This window comes from Carex rostrata, chromosome 10, assembly GCF_964058835.1.
Source record: "Carex rostrata chromosome 10, lpCarRost1.2, whole genome shotgun sequence".
NCBI lineage: Eukaryota > Viridiplantae > Streptophyta > Magnoliopsida > Poales > Cyperaceae > Carex > Carex rostrata.
The window spans coordinates 8,611,406-8,632,806 of NC_135927.1; the positions used below are offsets into that span (position 1 = coordinate 8,611,406).

General features: G+C 33.2%; 2 protein-coding genes across 2 annotated transcripts; one reads left to right on the top strand and one right to left on the bottom strand.

Annotated features, from left to right (window-relative positions):
* The first annotated feature begins 1,995 nt into the window (after positions 1-1,995).
* Positions 1,996-9,505, top strand: LOC144560253 (uncharacterized). Its single transcript, XM_078309417.1, has 6 exons — positions 1,996-2,127; positions 2,757-2,810; positions 2,901-2,974; positions 3,088-3,122; positions 3,914-4,254; positions 9,388-9,505. The coding sequence occupies exons 2-6, from the start codon at positions 2,791-2,793 to the stop codon at positions 9,503-9,505; spliced, it is 588 nt and encodes a 195-aa protein (XP_078165543.1). The 5' UTR covers positions 1,996-2,127; positions 2,757-2,790.
* A 7,086-nt stretch (positions 9,506-16,591) lies between these two features.
* On the bottom strand, positions 16,592-18,728 carry LOC144560254 (putative protein phosphatase 2C 46). Its single transcript, XM_078309418.1, has 4 exons — positions 18,302-18,728; positions 17,234-17,610; positions 16,920-17,156; positions 16,592-16,744 (listed from the first exon to the last, which is right to left on the bottom strand). Exons 1-4 carry the CDS (start codon positions 18,726-18,728, stop codon positions 16,592-16,594), a joined length of 1,194 nt encoding a protein of 397 aa, XP_078165544.1.
* Between the last annotated feature and the right edge of the window lie 2,673 nt (positions 18,729-21,401).

The window sequence follows — 21,401 nt, forward strand, 5'->3', positions numbered from 1 at the left end:
TAATTTATCAAACTAACCTATTATGCATCAACCCCCCCCCCCCCCCCCCCCCCCCCACACACACACACACACAAAGAATAAATAATTTTACTGAATTTTGATGTATCACTGATTTGATTGTTATATACAGTTGCTGAGTCTCCCAATGATCTGATTAGAGTTTGTGTATAGATCATTACTTCTTGGAAATATTGAAACAATAAATTAGATTTAAGCCTAGTTGTAAGTTTTTTGTTTCTTTGTCACCATTTATATTTTACACCAACTTTTTGTACTCACCAATTTGAAGAACTATAATTTAGAGCCTTTTTTATAAGAAATTTGCAAAGGGGAATTTTGATATTTTATACCAACTTTTGTAAAATGGGAATGCCGTGAGTTTTTCTGTTTCTTTGTCACTTTTTTTTAATATTTTACGCCAACATTTTGTACTCACAAGTTTGAAAAAACTATAATTTCAAGGCTTTTTTTATAAGAAATTTGCGAACTCCATTTCAAAACAGGTGAGCTTTCCCAGTTCTTTAAGAAGGGAGCTATCATCTCAATTTTATGCTTAATAGTTCCTTTTAGAACAAAAAAAAAACTTTGGAGGATAATTCGTAGTTAAATCAAAGTTTCTAACTCATCAAATGCTGATGAGTCAAAAAGAAGCTACCACTTTTTACTTTTTTTGTAATTGTAATATTTTGATTTTAAATACTGAATTAAATATTACTAAAAGATAGCGCCTATTTTTGAACAAGTTTACTTCTAATGACACAATGTGCAACTCAAGTTTTGCATGGTTACTACTTTTATAAATATCACAAATATAACACAATTTTAAAATAACTTTAATACTAAATTAATTTGAAAATTTATAAATTTGACATGTAAACACATTGTTTGTGATGTAGATCGGTTTCAACGGTTTGAATTTATTTTTCAAAGTCAATTCAATAAAATTTAAAGTTAAACTCACTATAAAGAACTTGGTGAGCCTATATTTAATGATTATGGTTATAGTAAGGATCTTCAATTTTTATATTGATCAGATTGAATAGAATGAACAAATGATCAGCATAGTGGTGAAAACGAATTAAATATTATCCATCTATATATTTGATCTGGACCTAGATTTCTAATTTAAGAATATCTGATGTTCGAATATTTGTACACTATGATTTAAGTGGATTTGGATGCAAATATGGGTTTGAATTTTGAAACAGAACCTAGATGGAGATATTGTATGTCTGTTTTTGTATTTTCCAAATATGAGACTATTTAACTAAAGATATATATTTTGTATATTTATAACTTAGTTGTATCAAAAAAAATGTTCGTCATTTATTTATAATTGCATAAATGATCGGATGGAACAAACGTCATGCATTTGATTAGATTGTAGAAAGAATTATTTCAGTATTTACATAATAATTATTTGCATTTATTATCAGTTTCAATCAGTATCCGTATTCATATTTCGATTCATATTTATATCCATTTAACATTCCATTCATCTCTGTATTGAGATTGATCAGGATCCACACGAGCTTGTTTATAAGCCCAGACCCAACCGAATCTGAAATTATCACCTAAGGTACCTCAAAATTTGAATTTATATTTTCACCGTCTGATCTTCTATGACGCGAATATTAAAACCACCAAAAAAAATTGTTCATTTTATCCGGTCCGGATCTAAACTTAAGTTCTGAGTTACCTCAGAAAATCCGGACTCATTATTCTGATCTTTGATTTCTTATCGTTACACTACATTACATACTACACCGGTCTAATCTCCAACTCATTTTAAAACCATCCGATCAGAATCGGGATCCACCCAGACCACTTCGCAAATTACGGTTAAGCTATAAGATTCGTGCCGATTTACAACGAACGATCCGATTCAAAACACATATAAAATACCTGAATCCCTCGTTCCTCCCTCTCCGCTGTGCGAAAAGCCGAAAATAACCAACGAGAAGAGGAAGAGATATCGCCGCCTCCATCTCTCTCTCTCTACTCGATCCAACCTCACTTAATCGAATCCGATCCTTAACCTCACTCCGACCCAAACCCGTATCTCGATCAGCCTTTCCCTCTCTATTCGCCGCGCTCCATTACAGAATTTACTGTGCGCTTTTACTGGTAAGAGGATGTTGTTTCTCTGATAAAAATGTGTTGTCAGTGTTTACTGCATTTTCAGATAATGTTATTTTCTCCTAAATTAGCATCAACTATTGGTTGTCGTCTTACTGATTTCTTTCAGAAATTGGGATTCAGTTGAAAGTTGTATATGATCTTGATGCAAAGATATATACCCACCATTTGCTTCATAGATGTTGAGATATTGTATGTGGTTGTGTTGTAAATTCCCAGTGGTAGGTATATAATTTTAATTTAGATAGTTATATGAAGATTATCTATGTAAATTGTGTCAGAATAATAATCTTGCAATAAGAAGTTGTTGTTTCTCTGATAAAATTGTGTTGTCAGTATTTGATACATTTTCAGATAATGTCATTTTCTCCTAAATTAAAATTGCTTCTCGTCTTACTAATTTTCTTTCAGAAGTTGTTAAGTTGAGAGTTGTATAACATCGTGATGCAAACATATATACTAACTATTAGCTTCATAGATGTTCAGATTCAGATATTGAATGTGATTGTGTTGTAAATTCCCAGTGGTGGGTATAATTTTAATTTAGAGAGTTATGTAAAAATTATCTATGAGAAATTTGGATAGTGAATTCGCCAATTTTATTTTATTTTTTTCAGGTATTTTTTGCTTCTTTGAAGAGGATTTGAATCAATGGGATTAACTGGTGTGAGGTACTTCTATTTTGTTAATAAATTCCTTTTGGCGTGCTTACCATTCTGTTTGTTTATTGTTAAAAGCAATGAATGATTTGTGTTTTTCAGATCTGAATCAAAAAGTAAAGATTCAAAGAGCAGCTCCATGCGCAAAGTCGAGAAGAAATTGGGCTTCTATAATAGTACTTCCTTTACAATTTACTCCTTTTAATTGTCTCTCTCTCCGTTTGTTTATAGATTGATATATCAAAAAGTTTCTGTCAATGAACCTGTGTTCTTTCTTTTCAATTTTCAGAAGTGCAAGATGCTATAGTGAAAAAGGAAACCAAGGTAAATGATATTTACATCTAATTGATCTGCAATATTTTTTTTTTTTTGTGTAGTGCAGACGCTATTTTGAATTCTGGTGTTCAATTGAGGCTAAAATATGAGTAGGGTTAAAATGCCCCATTATTATCATACTTCAATCATGTCTCACACTTTTATTTCCATTTTCAAAGTCCAAAGAGTCGATCCGAACTGCTCAACATGATCTCCATATTAAAATGTGTTTGGAGACCAAATTTTATATTAGTTTTTTGAAATTTTTTACCATTTTTTTAGATAGGTACAAAACCACTGTTTTTGGATGGTCCAGAATCTTCTAAAAAACAGTGATTTTCTACCTATCTAAAAAATACAGTAAAAAATTTAAAATTTGGTCTCCAAGCACATTTTAATGTGGAGATCATGTTTAGCGGTTCGGATCGACTCTTTAGACTTTGAAAATGGAGATAAGGATGTGAGGCATGATCGGGGCACGAAAATAATGGGGCATTTTAACCCTACTCCTAAAATATTATGTTTTTCTTCCAATAGAACACCTACTTGTACCTTTATACCAGATTTATGTCAATATTGTATATTTAGTAGTTTGGGTTGAGAATATAATTTGAGATATGATTTACTTCCTAGATTATAGGGATTAGAATAAATGAGATTTAATGAACAGTTCATTGTAAAGGTGATCTATAAAAGAATGGGCTGAACCTCATATTGAGCAGACAAGTTATTCTAATATCTTCTCTCTTGAAACATTAAGTTGTCAATTTACGCATATATTTTTCTTTCCTTTTGTGCAGACAAAGAAGTTGAGGACCCGACAAAAAAAATTGAAGGCGTATAATCTCTCAGCTCTCGCTGAGTTTCTTCCTGATTTGGAAACCTTAGCAAAAACAAAAGAAACAGCCGTAATCAAAGATGAGAAGATCAATTGCAAGTCTAGACAAAGCTTAGTGTATGTTCTTTTCAACCTTTTTCTTACTTCTAAAATGCTTTATCCATCATGTTACAGTTTCAGTGTTTTAAATTTGCCAATTTGGGTATCATGTCAGATTCAGGGTTTTGGATTGTTAGGTTTCTTATTCTTAACATTCTCAGCTTATTCCATCTACCTCCAAGCATCCTATGTGATGGAGTTAATGTCCTAGAGCAAATATTATTTGCTTGTTTATTCATGTATTGGGTGATTTATTAATCAACATGTTCCTTGAATTTAACATTACTTATAGTATCTAGAACGGGGTTTCAGATTGTGAGACACTATCTCGTAACAAGTGATGAACTCTAGATTTCCCTATTATTCGTAATTAGCTAGAACACTAATTACATTTGATTAGTGTGATGATTAAATGTTGATTGAATTTCACAAATCAAGCGACAAGAGTCGGTTTAATATCACAAATGCATATAAGATTATGACATTGGAAGTGACATAATACTGAACATTATATAAGGGCCAGGTCTGTGTATGCCTATGTCATTAATGTTCATATAGTGTATATGTCTTAAGTCTGATATAATTTGGTAACTTCATCTGAGGTATGCGCAGATTATACTTGTTTGAGGATCTTCTGAATAAGAGATACTATATGACATGTTATTATCTGTGCCTATCTTAATTAGAGGTTCTCGCGAAGAATTTTATGGACTTTATATATAGAACAACAAAAGAGACATTGAATGGTGCCTTTTTTTTATCTTTGCCTGTTTAAGAGAGATCAAATTAGATTTTTATTTTTGAGAGCATGAGTAGCAGGGATGGAGTTCAAAATTTATTCGTATGAATTGGTGCTGCCATCTATAGTTCAGTATTTTTACTTTGTTTTAATATAACAAACAAAGTAGATTTGGTGAGTCATGGTAAAGTTTTCAATAATTTATTATTAATTTTGATAACACGTCATATTGTTGGTTTGACAAATTTATTTAAAATTAGTGGTGATATATATAGTTCAGTATTTATTACTTTGTTCTAGTCTAATGAACAAACAAATTTAAAATTTGCTATTCATTTTATTTCAGATGTAATAATCAATAATATTTTGCAATCATCCAGAATAATATTGAAAACAAATTGCATTGATTCGAAAATATCTCTCTGCGATTAGTTTCTACAATAATCTCCGGTGCATTTTGCAATTCCAAGTATGTATTGTGTAATAATCAATAAATGTTTTGATAAACCCTAAAAAGGCGCGTTGGGTTTTGAAATGAACGAAAGCTTTAGTATCGGTTGTTTATAGACAGCCGATACTAATAACTAATAATTAGTGTCGGTTGTTTATAAATAGCCAATACTAAACTATTAAACAGCCGGCACTAATTGTTTTTTATTAGTGTCAGCTATTTATAAAAAGCCGACACTAAAGTATTAGTGTCGGCTATTTCTAAAACGCCGACTCTAATTATTAGTTATTAGTATCAGCTAATTATAAACAGCCGACACTAATTGTATTAGTGTCGGCTTTTTGTAATCGACCGATACTAAAGTATTAGTGTCGGTTTTTTGAGACGACACTAATTGTATGTCCTCCACTAGTGCTCCCAGAAAACACCAGAAATCAAATTGAAATCACATGACCTGAAGAAAGAAAATTTCAATGTACGCGGTGATGAGCGATCGATCCCAAATGGAACAATTTTCATGATAGCCATCGACAATATTACAAGCAGAAATTAAGTAGTTCGGAGGTATATGAAGCAGAAATGGAGAATGCTTTTCTTGTTGGGCAGAGAATTAATATTTTAATATTAGATTAGTCTCAAAATTAAACAATTAGCTAGCTGAAATCACGAATTCCAAATTAGATAGGATGGGGAGGATATTTTAGTCATTAATTATTTAGAGTGACAAAATTAAAAATTAACTAAGTTTGGAGATACTGTCCTTGAAGTAAAGTCATACTTTGCAGATACTGTCCTTGAAGATTTTTGTTTGTGCATTGATCTCCTTTGTTATTTACACGGATATGGGGTACTTGCTATACAATTTGTAAAGTCATACTTCCCCTAACATGATACAATGTAAATTCCTTCATTTCTTATAGGAAATTGATAACTTGAGGACATTACATCTGATTTTTCTTATATTCTCTACCTTTTTGCCTCCACCTAGCCAAATTTTCTACTCTACACATAAAATAATTGCTTTATTTTTAAATTGTTTTTACGGGAATAAGAACTCCGAAGTTAACATCTAGAAATATTTTTAACACGGGGAGATTTTTACAATCTCTTGATATCTATTAAAATAAAATAATGTGAAATTGCCCAATTTCTTTATGTATGTACAAAAAGTGGCATTGATCTTACCAAATTATTCTCTCTTAGTACTTGAACTTAGAATTTGAGTTATCAAAAATTTAGAATAATGAAGAACATCTTGTACAAATTTGGCTCTGGTTTTTCTGTTTCGGCAAAATTCCTCTCAACACACAAAAATAATATCTTGTCTTATGCCTGATACATAACAACTAAATCACTAATGGTTAGAAAACTACAAGTTTAGACTGGTTTCCTCTTAACATTTGTTAGGGTTTTCTTTTCGTCCCTGCCTCCAATAGTAATAAAATTATTCTTCTCTCTTCCTCTCTCTCTATATTTTTTTGACAAGATTTGTATTAATAAAAAAAAAATCTTTGGCTCAAGGAACACCTATCAGTCAACTTTACAATCACAAGTAAGATATTCTCATCAAGATAATAAGAAAAGAGCTCGAAATTATTTCTACTCAGATCGATTTTAATGTAAAATAACATGATTGACATACTTCCTTTTTTTCCAAAACATCAACCTTGTTTATGATAAAGAAGTACATGTTAATTTGTAAATACTACGACAATAAGACATTGATCACGATAAATTTCATATTCTGAAATCATTCTCCTCCCTTCTCCTTTCTGTCCGAACATTATCTAAATCCCACATGCGCCCCGATTTCTTCACGCCTCTCTTGGCATTGCTAACAGACATATCCCAGCTCTGTGGTTGAACGCAACCCCACCAGAAGGAAAACCAAATTCCGATAGAAACGCCAAGAGAGACCAACAAAAGAGACATTGATGGTAGTGGTGGGTGTTTGTGTAAACTTTTCAAGACAACTTTATGATTTGTTGTCAATGCCTTCATGCGATTTTGTTAACGCTTTATATATAATTGGTATCCGAATTAGAATTTTAATTTTATTGATTATATTTTGATAGAAGGTCAAGAATGGTGCCTTTTTTTTATCTTTACCTATTTAAAAGAGATCAAATTAGATTTTTCTTTTTGAGAGCATGAGTATTTATGGACTTGTTTCCTTGGGCAGAACTGGAGTTCAAATTTTTTTTCGTATACACTAAATTGGCTTTGCAATATATAATTGTCCAGTATTTTTACTTTATTTTAATATAATAAACAAAATAGATTTGGTCCATTCATAGAATTTTAATAACACTTTATATTGGTGGCTTGACAAATTATTTAAAATTGGTGGTGCTATATATTAGTTCAGTCATTTTTACTTTGATCTAATCTAATGAACAAAACAATTTAAAATTTGATAATAATTAATTGGGATCAACTAACTATCACCTAATTCATTTCCCCCATTTATCCCCCAGTCAATAACTGACTTTGTTGACCATTAATTAAGAGGGGGACCACAACTTCCAATACTAAAAGACAACAAAATGTGTTCTTATCGATTATTAAGTTGAGAGGCCGCTTATTTACTGGGTGGACCACTAATTACTTGAGGGACCACTTAATATTTGATAGATTTTACAACTGGCGCGCGCAAATATGGATACATATGCACGCAAATGTTAATATATAATAGATCAAGTATTTTTAAAAAAAACTGGACACATCACACTCATCTTTTACACGTTTTAGAGGTGGGTTTTTTTTCCCCCATTCAATCTCGCCAATATTTCTGACGATCTGTGATGAAATTTGTGAATCTAATATCATGAACGTCTTTTACGTAATTTTCTCTTTCAAATGAGATCCATGATGACATACTTTCGAGTCGTCCGTCGCGTAAGTATTCATATCTTGTCATGTAGTTTCATACCTCGTTGGGCAAGTATTCTATCACGTCGAGCAAGTATTCATACATCTTTGTGCAAGTATTGATACTTCGTCGAGCAAGTATTCATACCTCGCTTGGAAAGTATTCATAAATCGCCTGTAACAACCTACCTTGTTGCCGGCGGATCGGTAGGAGTGGATGGATAGGAAGTCGGAGGTGATGCAGTCTGGATCGAGATCGCGATGAGTTATGAATACTTGCATGACGAGTTATGAATACTTGCACGACAAGTTTTGAATACTTGCAATACGAGGTATGAATATTTGCGCAGCGGACAACTCAAAAGTACTTCATCATAGATCTCATTTGAAAGAGAAAATTACATTAGAAAACGTCTGTGACTTTAGATTCGCAAAAAAATTCATAGATTGTCAGAAATATGGACGACATTGAAGTAAGAAAAAAAAAACTAATCTTTAAAAATGTGTAAAAAATGAGTATGTGATAAGAAAGATTGTTTAAATAAATACTTGATATCTTACATATGAATACTTACTATATTAGATGTTAATACTTGCGTGTATAAGTATACATATTTACACGCATCAGTTGTAAAGTTTTTCAAATATAAGTGGTCCTCTAGTTAATTAGCGGTCCCCCACATTATTAATTACTGATGCACGTTTTCTTTTTTCTTTTTGTGCTGAAAGTTGCATGTGGTCCCCTCATATAATTAATGATTGGGGGATGGATGGGGAAATAAACTGGGAGAAAGAAATATTTATTCTAATTAATTATATTTTGCTTTCATCAAAAATAATATTGAAAACAAATTGCATTGATTGGAAAATATCTCTGTATTAGGTCAATGGAAATCAATTCTTCAAGATAAATATAGTTCTTCTGGGTTGGAAATGTCTAGATTTGCTTCATTCTGGTCAGGAATTATGTCTATTAAATTTATTGTTGGCATAGGCATTAATAGAATAGTTGGTAATGGTCATGATACTAGTTTTTGGATGGATAGATGGTTTGGAGAACGTGCATTGTACTGTTCTTATCCTAACTTGTTTAGAATTGCTTCTAATCCAACAATTTATGTGGCTGATGATATTGAACAATCCTCTTTAACTAGATCTGGTATTTAATAGACAATTATATTGACAGGTATTATGTTAACGCAGGAAAGGGTAAGCAACCAGTAAGAGGAAGACCCATGTCTTGGTCTCGAGAGCTCTGATTTTTTTTATTACCTAGATACAGTGCTGAGTGTGATGTTATTGATGCTGCTTTTATGGCGACTGATCCATCTATTGCTGATTCTGGTTCTTCTTTTGCTAGTTCCTCTACTCGTTCTATTGTTAGGGTTGATTAGTATGTGCTTGTCAAGTTATTTTGATGTGTCTTATATATGTTGTTGGATATATTGTGCGTTAGATATACTGGCAATATGTTATGCCTTTATGTTTTCTAATATTAGCTTTAGATATATCTTTTTGGTGCTTCACACCTTGAGGATTTTATCATTTCTAGTTTTGTACAAACAACTATGTTTCTAATGAAATAGGAGACTTTCCACTTTTATCAAAAAAAATAAAATAAATAATCTCATGTGCATTTTGCAGTTCCAAGTACGTATTGTGTAATAATTAAGTGAAAATTTTAGACGTGGTCAAGATAATGAAGGTAAAAATTCAAAACAATTAATAAGTACTTTAGAATAAAGAATGCATATTATGTAATAGTTTGAGCTTATTTTTGGATTCGAAAAATAAGTTCGAATGTTCGAAACTTTTGACAATATATAAATTCCTGTGTATATTTTAATAAAGAAAATGTGTACTAAGATAAATTTAAATTAATACCAGCTATTACATTAATTTATGTACTAAGATAGGACTAGAACTATGGTGTTCTTAAGTTCATCAAGATTCTTTGTAAACTAATCGAAAATTTGAAACCTATCAACATTCGAAAATTTGAAACTTTCGAATTAATTTATATAGAATCTTTCGAATTAGTGAAAAACGTTCAAGAAATAGTGAATGCAAAAAAAAAAAATTGATAAACCTTCTCATATGCTTGGTGGTCAGATAATACATCTCTTTATGCTAAGTTTATTAGAGCAATATTTCTTTTACGATAATACCAATATTGTTGGAACCCATAGTTTATTGCTTTTATCAACTTCATTGCACGAGAACTCTATGGTTAATTAAATTTTCTTTCTTCAAACAACTTCGGCTCTATAACATTAATTACATCGATCATATATACAAAAGGATATTAAGTTTTATTTACAAATTACATCGATCACATATATAGAATGATAATGACAATTCAATGCATAAGTTTTATTTGCAAATTACGCATGTACAGACCATCTAAATCAAGTGCTCTTATATGTACTTATTACGCATGTACATTCCGTTGCTTTTATTATCAGCGAACAACATAAAACCCATGAATCATTTTTCAAAAGATAGAGCAACAACATAATTTCAATGAACTTCACCAATTAAACTAAGGAAAATTCAATTTATTGCATTTAGATTCCACAAGCCTAACTGCTCCAAATCGTACCAAAGAGAGTCACAAAACACAGCCAGTACATCTCTATGTTAAGAAATTAGAGAAATGGCTGTCAAAGAAAGCATTGTCAAAGAAAGCACTGTCAAAGAAAAGAATGATGACACTCATGTCATCATGATAGTCCCGCTTAGCACCAGGATCGTAATATCTTAAATCGTAGTACCCCGTCCCATGTTTTCTGGCTGCTCTCTCCAATGCTTTCCTCATCAGCCTTGCCGCTGCACCCTTCACAATAGTAATATTCAATAGGTTAGGTGATAATTAAACAAACTAAAGAATAAATAATTACTTTGCTTTTCATGAAAGCATGCTGTAGTTCTCTACGGGTACCAATAAGTACATAAAACAAAAAACAAACAAATTAATTTAAAAACAAATAACAACTCTGTCATAAGGCCCGAGAGCAGCACTTACATCGGGAGTGCAGTTTCGGACAGAAGTGGCAGCTTCTTCGTTGCTAATCTCATCCCAGAACCCACGTGAGCCGAAAATGACAAATCTGTCATCAGGACCAAGTTGGCGTGTTTGAATCATCGGTTCTGCCTTCAAAATAGGTCGCACAATCGGCTCCCCTTGTCTGTACTTAGCAGGTAGTGGCACCTCGTTGAATTCATTGTATTTCAGATACACGTTTCCAATTGCCCTAGTCACCTGGAAAAAAAAATTTATTTAAACTGATGAACGAGATTTTTTATTGGCACATGGTTGATGCTGACCAGTTTTTTTTTTTTTTTTCACATTCCTTCTATTTTGTGTGATAAATTGGGGTTTAGACAAGAATGGTAAGAGTTTCCATCGTTAGGAAGAGTGCAAAACAAGGTACAGTCATGTTGAAATAGAAGTTATTTTGAACCTTCAACTTTGCCACTGTCAACCACAAGCACAATTGAAGTACCACAGGTAGAGCGGTTGATTAGTACTGACTGAATTAAACAAGCACAGCCCACAGAAAACACTTGAAATAGAATAACTAAAAATCAATTAACATAAAATAGTAGAAAGTAATTACATGAAGAGACCCCCTGAGAAGAAAACATCCCTCGACTTCTTGGAAGAGGTTAGTGCCAGGATGCTCCACAGAGACCTCATTCCTTCTTTCTATATGTTTAGCATTATAATCAGCTGACAGCTCAATCACCTGCATGTCATCCAAGCCAGCTCCATTCGGCCATCTTGCCAGAACTGCACGAGAATCACCGGCATTCGCCACATAGAGAACATTACTGAACACGACCCCAACCAGACAGCATGACCCTGACACTGCAAGTTGTGGTTCGTTCTGCCAATTACTTCTCACGTGATCCACGAACATTTGCTCGGTTCTGTGATACGCCTCCCCTAACACTTGTTCATCGATCATGCCATTTTGATTTTCAATAGCACCTACAGTTAAGAAAATGATAAATTAGCCCATGCTTGTAAATTGAAACTTTGAAAGATGATAAATTAAGGTAGTATACTGTCAAGAAATTTCCAATAAATTAAGGTATATTGCAAAGTTATTTGAGCGCTTATCACATGTTAAATTACCATTGCACAGCAAACCAAAGATGAAATTATTGGTCTATCTTTTTAGTTGCATGCGTGACTTGTTTGTTAAACAAACAGAACAAGTAAAATGAATTTGCTTACGTGTTTTTGCACTGTAAACACTAAACAGATAATTTAAAATTCAAGGAATTATATGATAAAGAAATTCCAAGAGCTGTACAAGGCTGCCCAGATTTAGAGTTCAAGATTGAATGTTAATTAAACCAACACAATTCAACGAATACAACAAAACTTGATCTTTTCCAACAGAGGACTAAACTCTAATTCAAGCAGAACCAAATTTACCACATTGCCCCTCCAGTTCTTTCCAAAACAAGAAATTTTGAAGACTCCCTCAAAACAACAAGAAATTACGAAAGGAAATATTAAAATTTGAAAACCAACTCACTCTTGAAGTTCTTGAAGAGATTTTCAAGGACGAACTGAGAGCAGGCGGGCCCGCCATGGCCATCGTAGACACCAACGAACACCCCGCGGGGCCCACTGACTCTTTATCTGTCAGAGACCCTGATACCAGCTGGCTGAAATCCTCATTCTCTATGTTAGCTTGCGCCACAGCCATTGAAAACATGCCGTACAGCTGGCTGAAATCCTCATTCTCTATATTGGCTCAACGAGTCTCCACTGGAACCTTGAATTGACGTCTCTCGGTTTACTCCTTCGCCTTCAAAGCATTGTTTCATCCGGCGAAAGAGAGAGCGACAGATGTTTCCAATGCCATAAGGGTAGTTCAGCTCGCCTCCAAAGCATCGTGACACCCAGAGATTGTAAAATTTGCCTGCCATGTGCAATCTCGCAATCGAGATGGTAGAAGAAATTGGAGAGGGTAGTTCTTTGTTCTGAGAGATGGTACAAGGAAGAGGAGAGGAGGAAAGATGAAAGATTTGCAATGAGATTTCTTTGAGATGGTAGAAGGACAAGTATATAGACCACAAGCAAGAAGAGTGAGAGGCGTTAAGGTCTGTTGGTTGGTGAAATATAACTGATTTGTTTTCGATATAACTGATTTCTGTTTATCAAGGGAGGGAGAATTAAGTGCACCTGGCGCATTGAAATGCTTAATGCCTAGGAACGACTAAGATAAACATAATATTGTATTTCTTTATTTTTATATATAAAGGATGAATAGACAAATATATATCAAACGATGTGGTAATTAAATAATAATAATTATGTAAGGAAATTGTAATTTGTAGAATTTTATTTAGGTACACTTCCGATTAATGTGTGTTAATTAAATGATAATTTTTCTATTAATAACTTCTTGATTTTTCTTGAACGATTGGAGAACTTTAATTTCTTTGTTGCTTTAAAATATTATTTTTGTCGTTTTTATATTATAAACAATTAATATATATTTCAAGAAAAGAACTCTCATCGTATAATTATTTAAGAAAATATATGCAGTAGACAACTAGAATACGTCGTATAAGTTAACAACATTTCAAAATAAGTGGAAAGTTAGTAGTAAGTGTTTGTAAATTAAGATTATACTCCAGGTCCATGCAAATGAAAATCCTCGTTGAAATCAGTAGGGTGCATTTGAAAGAGTCATGATTTGGGTTGGAGCACCTCAGACTCAACTTAATTGGATGTGAACTCACGGGCAACTCTAGTCAAATCGTACCTCGTAATCCAACTCATTAAATTTTGTAATTTTAATTTTGAGAGGAAATAATAGTCCGAAATAAACAATCTACAAATTACCATGACAATTCACAGTATTTATAAAATCCACAATTTCCTATATTGTCTAATATATTACAAAAACAGTCTACAAATTGTAAAACAAGTGCAAATTATCAAATTATACTGACTTGAGTTGCTCATAAACGAGTTGCTCCCAACCGAGTTCATCAACTCGAGTCAGTTACACCACAAGTTGTTGATGGGTTGAACCCAACCTGATCTCGAACGAGTTACGAGCATGAGCATTTTGTGCATACCTACAAATGCAGCGTTGACAAAAGAAAGGGAGTCTATGATAAAAAGCTTATCATAGTTTAATTAATGCAGCTTTTGAGAGAAAGACAATCGATATCTTCTCGTCACAAGTTTTCTGAATTAGTAAATAACGTTGAAACCGGACACTCGAGCAAAAAGTTATGCCCCGTTTAAGTGTTTTCGTCTGGGATCACATAACTTTGTTCTCGAGTGTCCAATTTAAGCGTCCCTTGACCTAGCCTTTCCTTGTTGGAGTGTCCGATTTCAGTGTCCATGTTTAGATATCACCTCCCTTGTCTTATCCCTTGCCCTAGTCTTGCCTGTTTATAAGAGATGCTACAGAGAAATACATATACAGGGAAGAGATGCTTTAGAAATGAGAGAAATTACTTTGAAAAGAATAGATAGAGATGCATTCTAACATGAAAGCACGGATCGATGACATGAAAAAATTTGTATTTCTTTCATCACACAGATAATACTATAAAATTGTGTACAATTGTTGGAACATTCATCCGAAAATAAATTGTGCCAATTAGGTCCAATTATACACAGTCCTTTATTAAAAAAATAAACCGTATATGAATGTTTGAAGCACACATATATATAGTTTTTAATTAAAAACTTTGTATGAATGCTGGAGAAAATTTGGGAAATATTGTTTTCTTGTTTTGAATAAGGATTTAATTAAAATTTTGAGATGTGGTGTATGTTTCTTTTGTAATAGTAATGCATGAAGATTCGAAACTCTAGATACATTTTTTTTTTAATCTAGTTATGGACTTCTTTTTGTAATAATTAATTACTTTGGATGTCAAAACATGTTATAGCTTTTCTTTGTGTAGTTTTGTGTTGTCCATGCTAATTGCTTTTCTTGATTTATCAAAGCTAAAAATATGTTTTTTTTTTCTAGTTGCACTAGCTTTTAAGTTGGTGATTTAAATTCAATGATGACTAATTAAAATATAATAAATTAATATTTTGTTAACAGTTAGCAGTTAGAGTACATACATTGTGCCTCAAAATGTAGTTAGACACATACTTGCCACACGTACTTTCCTAAATTTTCTTATTTGGTTGTTAAATACTCAATTTTCTGATTGGTCAAGATTTCTTTCTATTTTTTAAATGTTATTTAAGAAAAAAAATGAATTGATTGATAATTAATTGATCATATTTTCATTTCTTTTCATTTTTATATCTTTTAAAGAATGTTATTTGTTATTTAAAAATAATTTATAAATATTGTTGAATAATTAACTCTTTTGCTTGGTCAATTCTCTTTTGCTTGGTCAATTTTCTCAGAGATTACTATTTTGGTTATTGGGAGCGGAGAGAAACTTTTCCCTTTTTATACCCATATTGGCCTTGGCAATTTCTTTCATTTAATATTTTATTCAACTAATGCACAACACAATAGGAAACTAGAAATATATTACAATGAGATAAAAAATGCACCTCACAAGATAATAATTATTGTACCTCAATAATCAAAATCATGCTCTCAAAATAACACATCCTATTTTTTATGAAAATATGTTATTTTTTATGATTATTTTTTATTTTTATTTTAATAATATGTCTTCATTGCACCGCACAGCTACGATACTAGTAAATATAATAATTAGCTTATATAATGGTAACACAAGTTCTGTCAAAACGCATTGTAAAGCAAGAAACAAATGGTCTAATTCGACCATAATCTGATCTTCTTAGTTGAGCCCAATGTTAGATCTCAAGTTAATTTGAAAACCAAGAAGCCCCAAATAACAATAAGTTGTCAAGTAAATTTTTTAGTATGAGTTGACAAGTAATTTATCTTCAGCAAAGTTTATAATTAAAGATATCAAAATTATGGGCATACATCAAGGACAGTTTTATGGCCTTCGATTTTTTATTTATTTAATATTATTTTTTACTATTTGGTAGACTCTTTAGGGAGATACTAGTAGCATCTAGCTAATTGAACAAAGAATGCGGTTGCCAGTTGCCACTACAATGAATCTATTTTCAAAAGATAGAACAGCATTTGAACTGACGTTGCATAAACCATTTAACCAAAATAAAACGAAGGAAAAATCGATTTGCATTCAGATAAAACTTGAGCATACTATAATATTTCACCAGACGTCACGATATTAGCAATTCCAAAATTGGATATATTCACAGAACTAAAGCTTAAAGAAAGAAAGAAAGAAAGAAAAAAATCATTGACAATTAATTGTTCTAAACCCTTCAAAGATAAAATGTCTAGATATATCATAAAAATAAAAATAAAATGCCAAGTTCAGGTTTCACAAGCCTAAATGCAACTACAGCTAGCCTAAACCAACTTCAGCTCTTTCAATGCGTTCACAGCTTATGGTGCTGGTGCCTACAAGTTGTCAAAGAAAAGAATGATAATACTGATGTCATCATGATAGGACCGCTTATCACTAGGCAAGAAAGGTCTCAAATCGAGAAAATCCATCTCATGTTTGGCGGCTGCTTTGCGCATCGCTTCCTTCAATAGCAATGCAGCTGCACCCTATACAATAGAAATACTCAATAGGTTAGGTGATAAACGAACTAATTAAATATGCATATCATATTTTGCAGAGTAAAAAGTTTGAAAATCCTTGGTTTTCATATTAAAAGTAATTATCTACTGGTACAAAAAAACAAATAAATTAGTTCTCTTCTGGGGGCACATAGCCACATACATCTCGAGGAGCGTTCCGGACAAGCAAGGCAGCTTCTTTGTTGTCCATCTCATCCCAGAGCCCGTGTGAGGCGAAAATGACAAATTTGTCATCAGGACCGAGTTGGCGTGATCGAATCATCGGTTCCGCCTTCACAATAGGCCGGACAATCGGCTCCTTTTGTATGTAGTCAGCAGGTAGCGGGGCCTGGTTGAATTCATCGTATTTCAGATACACGTGTCCAATTGCCCTAGTCACCTGAAATTTTTAAATTTTAAATGATAAACAACAATTTTATCAGAATAATTGATCACCGGTCATGAGAAAGTAATTACCGGAAGAGACCCCCTGACATAAGAACATCCCTCGAATTCTTCAAAGAGGCTGGTACCGGGAGGATGCTCTTCTGAAACCTCATCCCTTCTTTCTCTATATTTAGCATTATAATCAACTGACAGCGGAATCACCACCATGTCATCCAAGCCACCCCCGTCCGGCCATCTTACCAGAACTGCACGAGAATCGCCGGCATTTGCCACATGGAGAACTTTGTTGACCACGACACCAACCAGACAACACGACCCTAACACTGCAATTTGTGGTTCATTTTGCCAATTAGTTCTCACGTGATTCACGAATGTTAGCTCGGTTCTGTTATACGCCTCCTGGAACACTTCTTCATTGATCACACCATTTTTATTTGCAATAGCACCTACATTTAATAAAATGATAAATTAGCCCATGCATGTTTGTAAATTGAAAGATGTTGTTTGTCTTATCTTAATTAGTACTTAAATAAATGTAAATTAGCCCATGCATATATTTTCTTAAATTAATAAGCTGTCAGAAATAAAAACTGCATGTGCATCTTTAAGATATTTGTTAATTACAAATGTCAAGTGACCAGAGCAAACAAAGATAGAAAAAATTTAAGGAAGTATACTGTCAAGAAATTAAATATATTCTGAAGTTATTTGAATCGCTTATCACATGTTAATTACCATTGCACAGAAGACTAAAGATAAAATAATATATCGAATTAAAATGCATGCGCGGCTTGTTTGTTCAAGAAACAGAACAATGAAAATAAACTGTGCTCAACATCTCACTATGTAAAATAAAATCAGATATGGAGTTCTTGGGAAATTACTAACGTGCTTTGCACTGTTAACAGATACCTGATAATTCAAAATTCAAGAAATTAAACAACTTAGATGATAAAGAAATTCCAAGAATCATACTTGGCTGCCAAGAGTTTAACCCCAAGATTGTAACAACAAGAAATTTTCCACATTGCCCCTCCAGTTCTTTCCAAAACAAGAAATTTACAGGACTCCCTCAAAACAACTAGAAATTTAAAAAAAAAAAAAACGAAAAAAAGTAAAATTTGAAAAGCTCCTCACGCTTGAGGTTGTGGAAAAGATGGTCAAGCAGGAACTGAGAGCAGGTGGTCCCTCCATGGCCGTCATAGATGCCAACGAACACCCCACAGGGCCCATCTTCTCGTTCTGTCAGATTCCCGGAAACCAGCTGGCTGCGATCCTTGTTCGGGAAGTTAGTAGGTGGTCCCACCCCGGCCATTGAAAACATGCCGTACAAGTGACGGGCCAACTTCAATTGGAATAACATGTTTCCACTGGAACCTTGAATCGATGTCTCTGAGCTTTCTGTCTCGGCTTCAGTAACCAGCTGGCTATGATCCTCTATTTGTAAGATAGCTTGCGTCCCAGCCATTGAAAACCGGCCATGCAAGTTTCCATTGCCATTGGGGTTGTCTTGCTCGCTTCCAAAACATTGTAACAAAAAGCGCCTGAGAAAGTTGCACGCCATGTGCAATCTGTCGAGGTGTTTGTTAAACAAGAATAGGAGAGGATAGTTCTGGTTCTGAGAGATGGTACAAGGAAGAGGAGAGGAGGAGAGATGAAAGATTTGCAATGGGGTTTCTTTGAGGAGTTCCTTGTGTGGGTTTTCGGAGAAGTATATAGACCGTGGGATCCATTGTGTTTATAGGGAAGGGACACTTGGCGAGTGCAATATTTCCTTGTGTTGAATTTAGTTGTAAAATTTTTTTGGTTTTCAAATTAACTTGGTGTCTGAAATTGGACTGGGCTTAAAAGTGTGGCCCATTATGATTTATCTGCTTTCTGTTTAATTGGGCTCATTTGTTTTTTAAATATTTGAATTAGAATCAGTTTAGATAGAACTGGTGTCAACTTCATTAACATAAGCTAATTAATATTTTTTTAGACAAAGATGGAAATTAAGTTGTTTAATTTAAATATTTTTAAGGGTTTTTCCGTTGTATTTTGAGCCTATGTTTTCACTCAAAGAACGTTATCATTCGTATTAGATTAATTTGAAACCTCAAGTTACCATTAGTATTAGATTAATCAAACAAATATATAATATTATTTTTGAAAAATAAAATTTTATTTGTTGAAATCCTCCGTACAATAAGAATTCATATCACCGAAGGTAACAAAAAAGAAATCGAATTGTTGAAATAGAAACCCGGATTTGTTGAAAACCTCCATACAAAATATATCTGTTTAGATCAGGACCGTTCAATTAGAAGTTGTGCGAATATTAAAGAGATATCTGTTTAGATCTGGACCGTTCAATTATTTCATAACAGATCTCCCCAACTCATGTTGAAGAAAAAAAATAAGATGTGTTAAGTGGGATAATGCTTTCATTATTCACAAGGTACTTTCTTCTAAATTTCTGAAATGCCAATCAATAGAAAGCTCTTGCAATGGATTGGAATTTGTTATTCATCACATAATAATATTACTATTTCTATCTCTAGTCAGGCTGATTAGTTCACATTTTTTAGTCTATTATCGTACATTGCAATTAATCAGTTAATGAGAAATTAGGGAAGACATGGTGGAACACAGGAGGCCATTGATAGTGCTTTCATCGTCTTCTTTCTTTCTTTTGAATTTCTCTTATCTGATTTTGTAAAAGAGATGAAGTCTTTTTTTTTGGATGTGTGTTCGGATTTGAATGCATGAAGGCAGATGTGGTGTTGAGTACTTGCGTGGATATGCGGGATGGAACTCCAACCAGGCGCTTCTAGGATTAACAGTTTCATGTAATAACCCCGTGCCATTATTATCATTTTTGCAAAATTCCCGCAATCCTGACCTTATACTATTTGGATTTTTTTACTAAAATTAGGATTCACTGGTACAGCCTTTTCTAGTGGTAGATTATTTTGTCAGCAATGGTTCAAGTAAGCCACATCCCTGCGGCCTGAGTCCTCATGTGAGTCTGTCAGAGTACAAGGCCGACATGCGAGAAATCAGGCTTTGCACCAGGTTACTGCTGACTTGATTTTTTTTTCTGTAACCTGTCATTGGTTGTAGTATCTTGGTTATTGTACCAGCTAGGGGCTGGTATTGGAATTAGTTGGACACTTGTAATACAAATGTGCTGGTTATTATTTCAATAATGGTTTGTGGTTTGCAGAATTGTAACTCAAATTGACACTAACCGAATTTTCCAAAATTAAAAATTGCCCAATGTAAAATTTGATTAAATTCCAGATTAATTGCACATTGAAATTACAAACCTTATTTGGGATTAAACTAATGTGTTTTTAGTGCTCTTGTTTTCTGATACATAAGCAAACTAATACAGCCAGTTTCTTAACATGCAGGTTTTATCTGTGACGACACGTGTAATTTTCCTTTGCTTCCCTCCAGTTAGTGAGAAAATGCTTGTCAAATCAGCAAGGTGATTTATCAAACTAACCGATTATGCATTCACCCTTTCAGTTTATTTTTTAGATCACGACATATGTTCATGCAAAACTATTTAAGTATTTAATTGATTTCTTTCCCCCTGAATTAGGACATATGAAACATGTAGATTGTAGAGTATACTCTACCACTTGTATACAAATGTGTAAGGAACTGAGCCATATAGAGACCCAAGCTTCCAAATTATATATGGAGCTTGTTTACTGCAATACAAAAGTGGCAAGACCGGGCTGATACATGCTTCACGTAAGTTCACATATTTACAGTAGTGTATAAATAAATAAACAGCTTGGATTGTTTGATTGCTGATAATAATATTTAATTAAAAATTAACTGACACAGAGACCGAATACAAATCTCAGCAGTGGAGAGTGAGATGATACTGGCACTGGATATATTAGGAGGCAATAGGTGAAGCGAAATGGGAACTATCTGTATTCGGGTAATCTCCCGACCAAATTTGCATCATCACCACGCCCCCCCCCCCCCCCCCCCCCCCAAACCAAAAAAATAATAATAATAAAGTTAAAGGCTTCATTGATGTTTGATGTATTACTTGGAGGAAGGGGTAAATTATCATCTTATTAGTGCTTGAAAATTTTGAAACAATAAATCAGATTCAAGCTTAGTTGTTTTATGTTTTTTGTTTCTTTGTCATTATTTTTAGATATTTTGCACCAACTTCCTGTACTAAATATTTTCTGAATTTGCAAAAAAGGAATTTTTGCTAAAATGC

Excerpts from the sequence above, each read along its gene's own strand:
- LOC144560254 (XM_078309418.1), bottom strand. The coding sequence starts at position 18,728 with ATGGCGTGCAACTTTCTCAGGCGCTTTTTGTTACAATGTTTTGGAAGC. Across the intron at positions 17,157-17,233 it reads ATGTCAGGGGGTCTCTTCCG|GTGACTAGGGCAATTGGACA; the intron begins GTAATTACTTTC and ends TAAAAATTTCAG. Across the intron at positions 16,745-16,919 it reads TCCGGAACGCTCCTCGAGAT|GGTGCAGCTGCATTGCTATT; the intron begins GTATGTGGCTAT and ends TCTATTGTATAG.
- LOC144560253 (XM_078309417.1), top strand. The coding sequence starts at position 2,791 with ATGGGATTAACTGGTGTGAG. Across the intron at positions 2,811-2,900 it reads ATGGGATTAACTGGTGTGAG|ATCTGAATCAAAAAGTAAAG; the intron begins GTACTTCTATTT and ends TGTGTTTTTCAG. Across the intron at positions 4,255-9,387 it reads TCCTATGTGATGGAGTTAAT|ATACAGTGCTGAGTGTGATG; the intron begins GTCCTAGAGCAA and ends TTTATTACCTAG.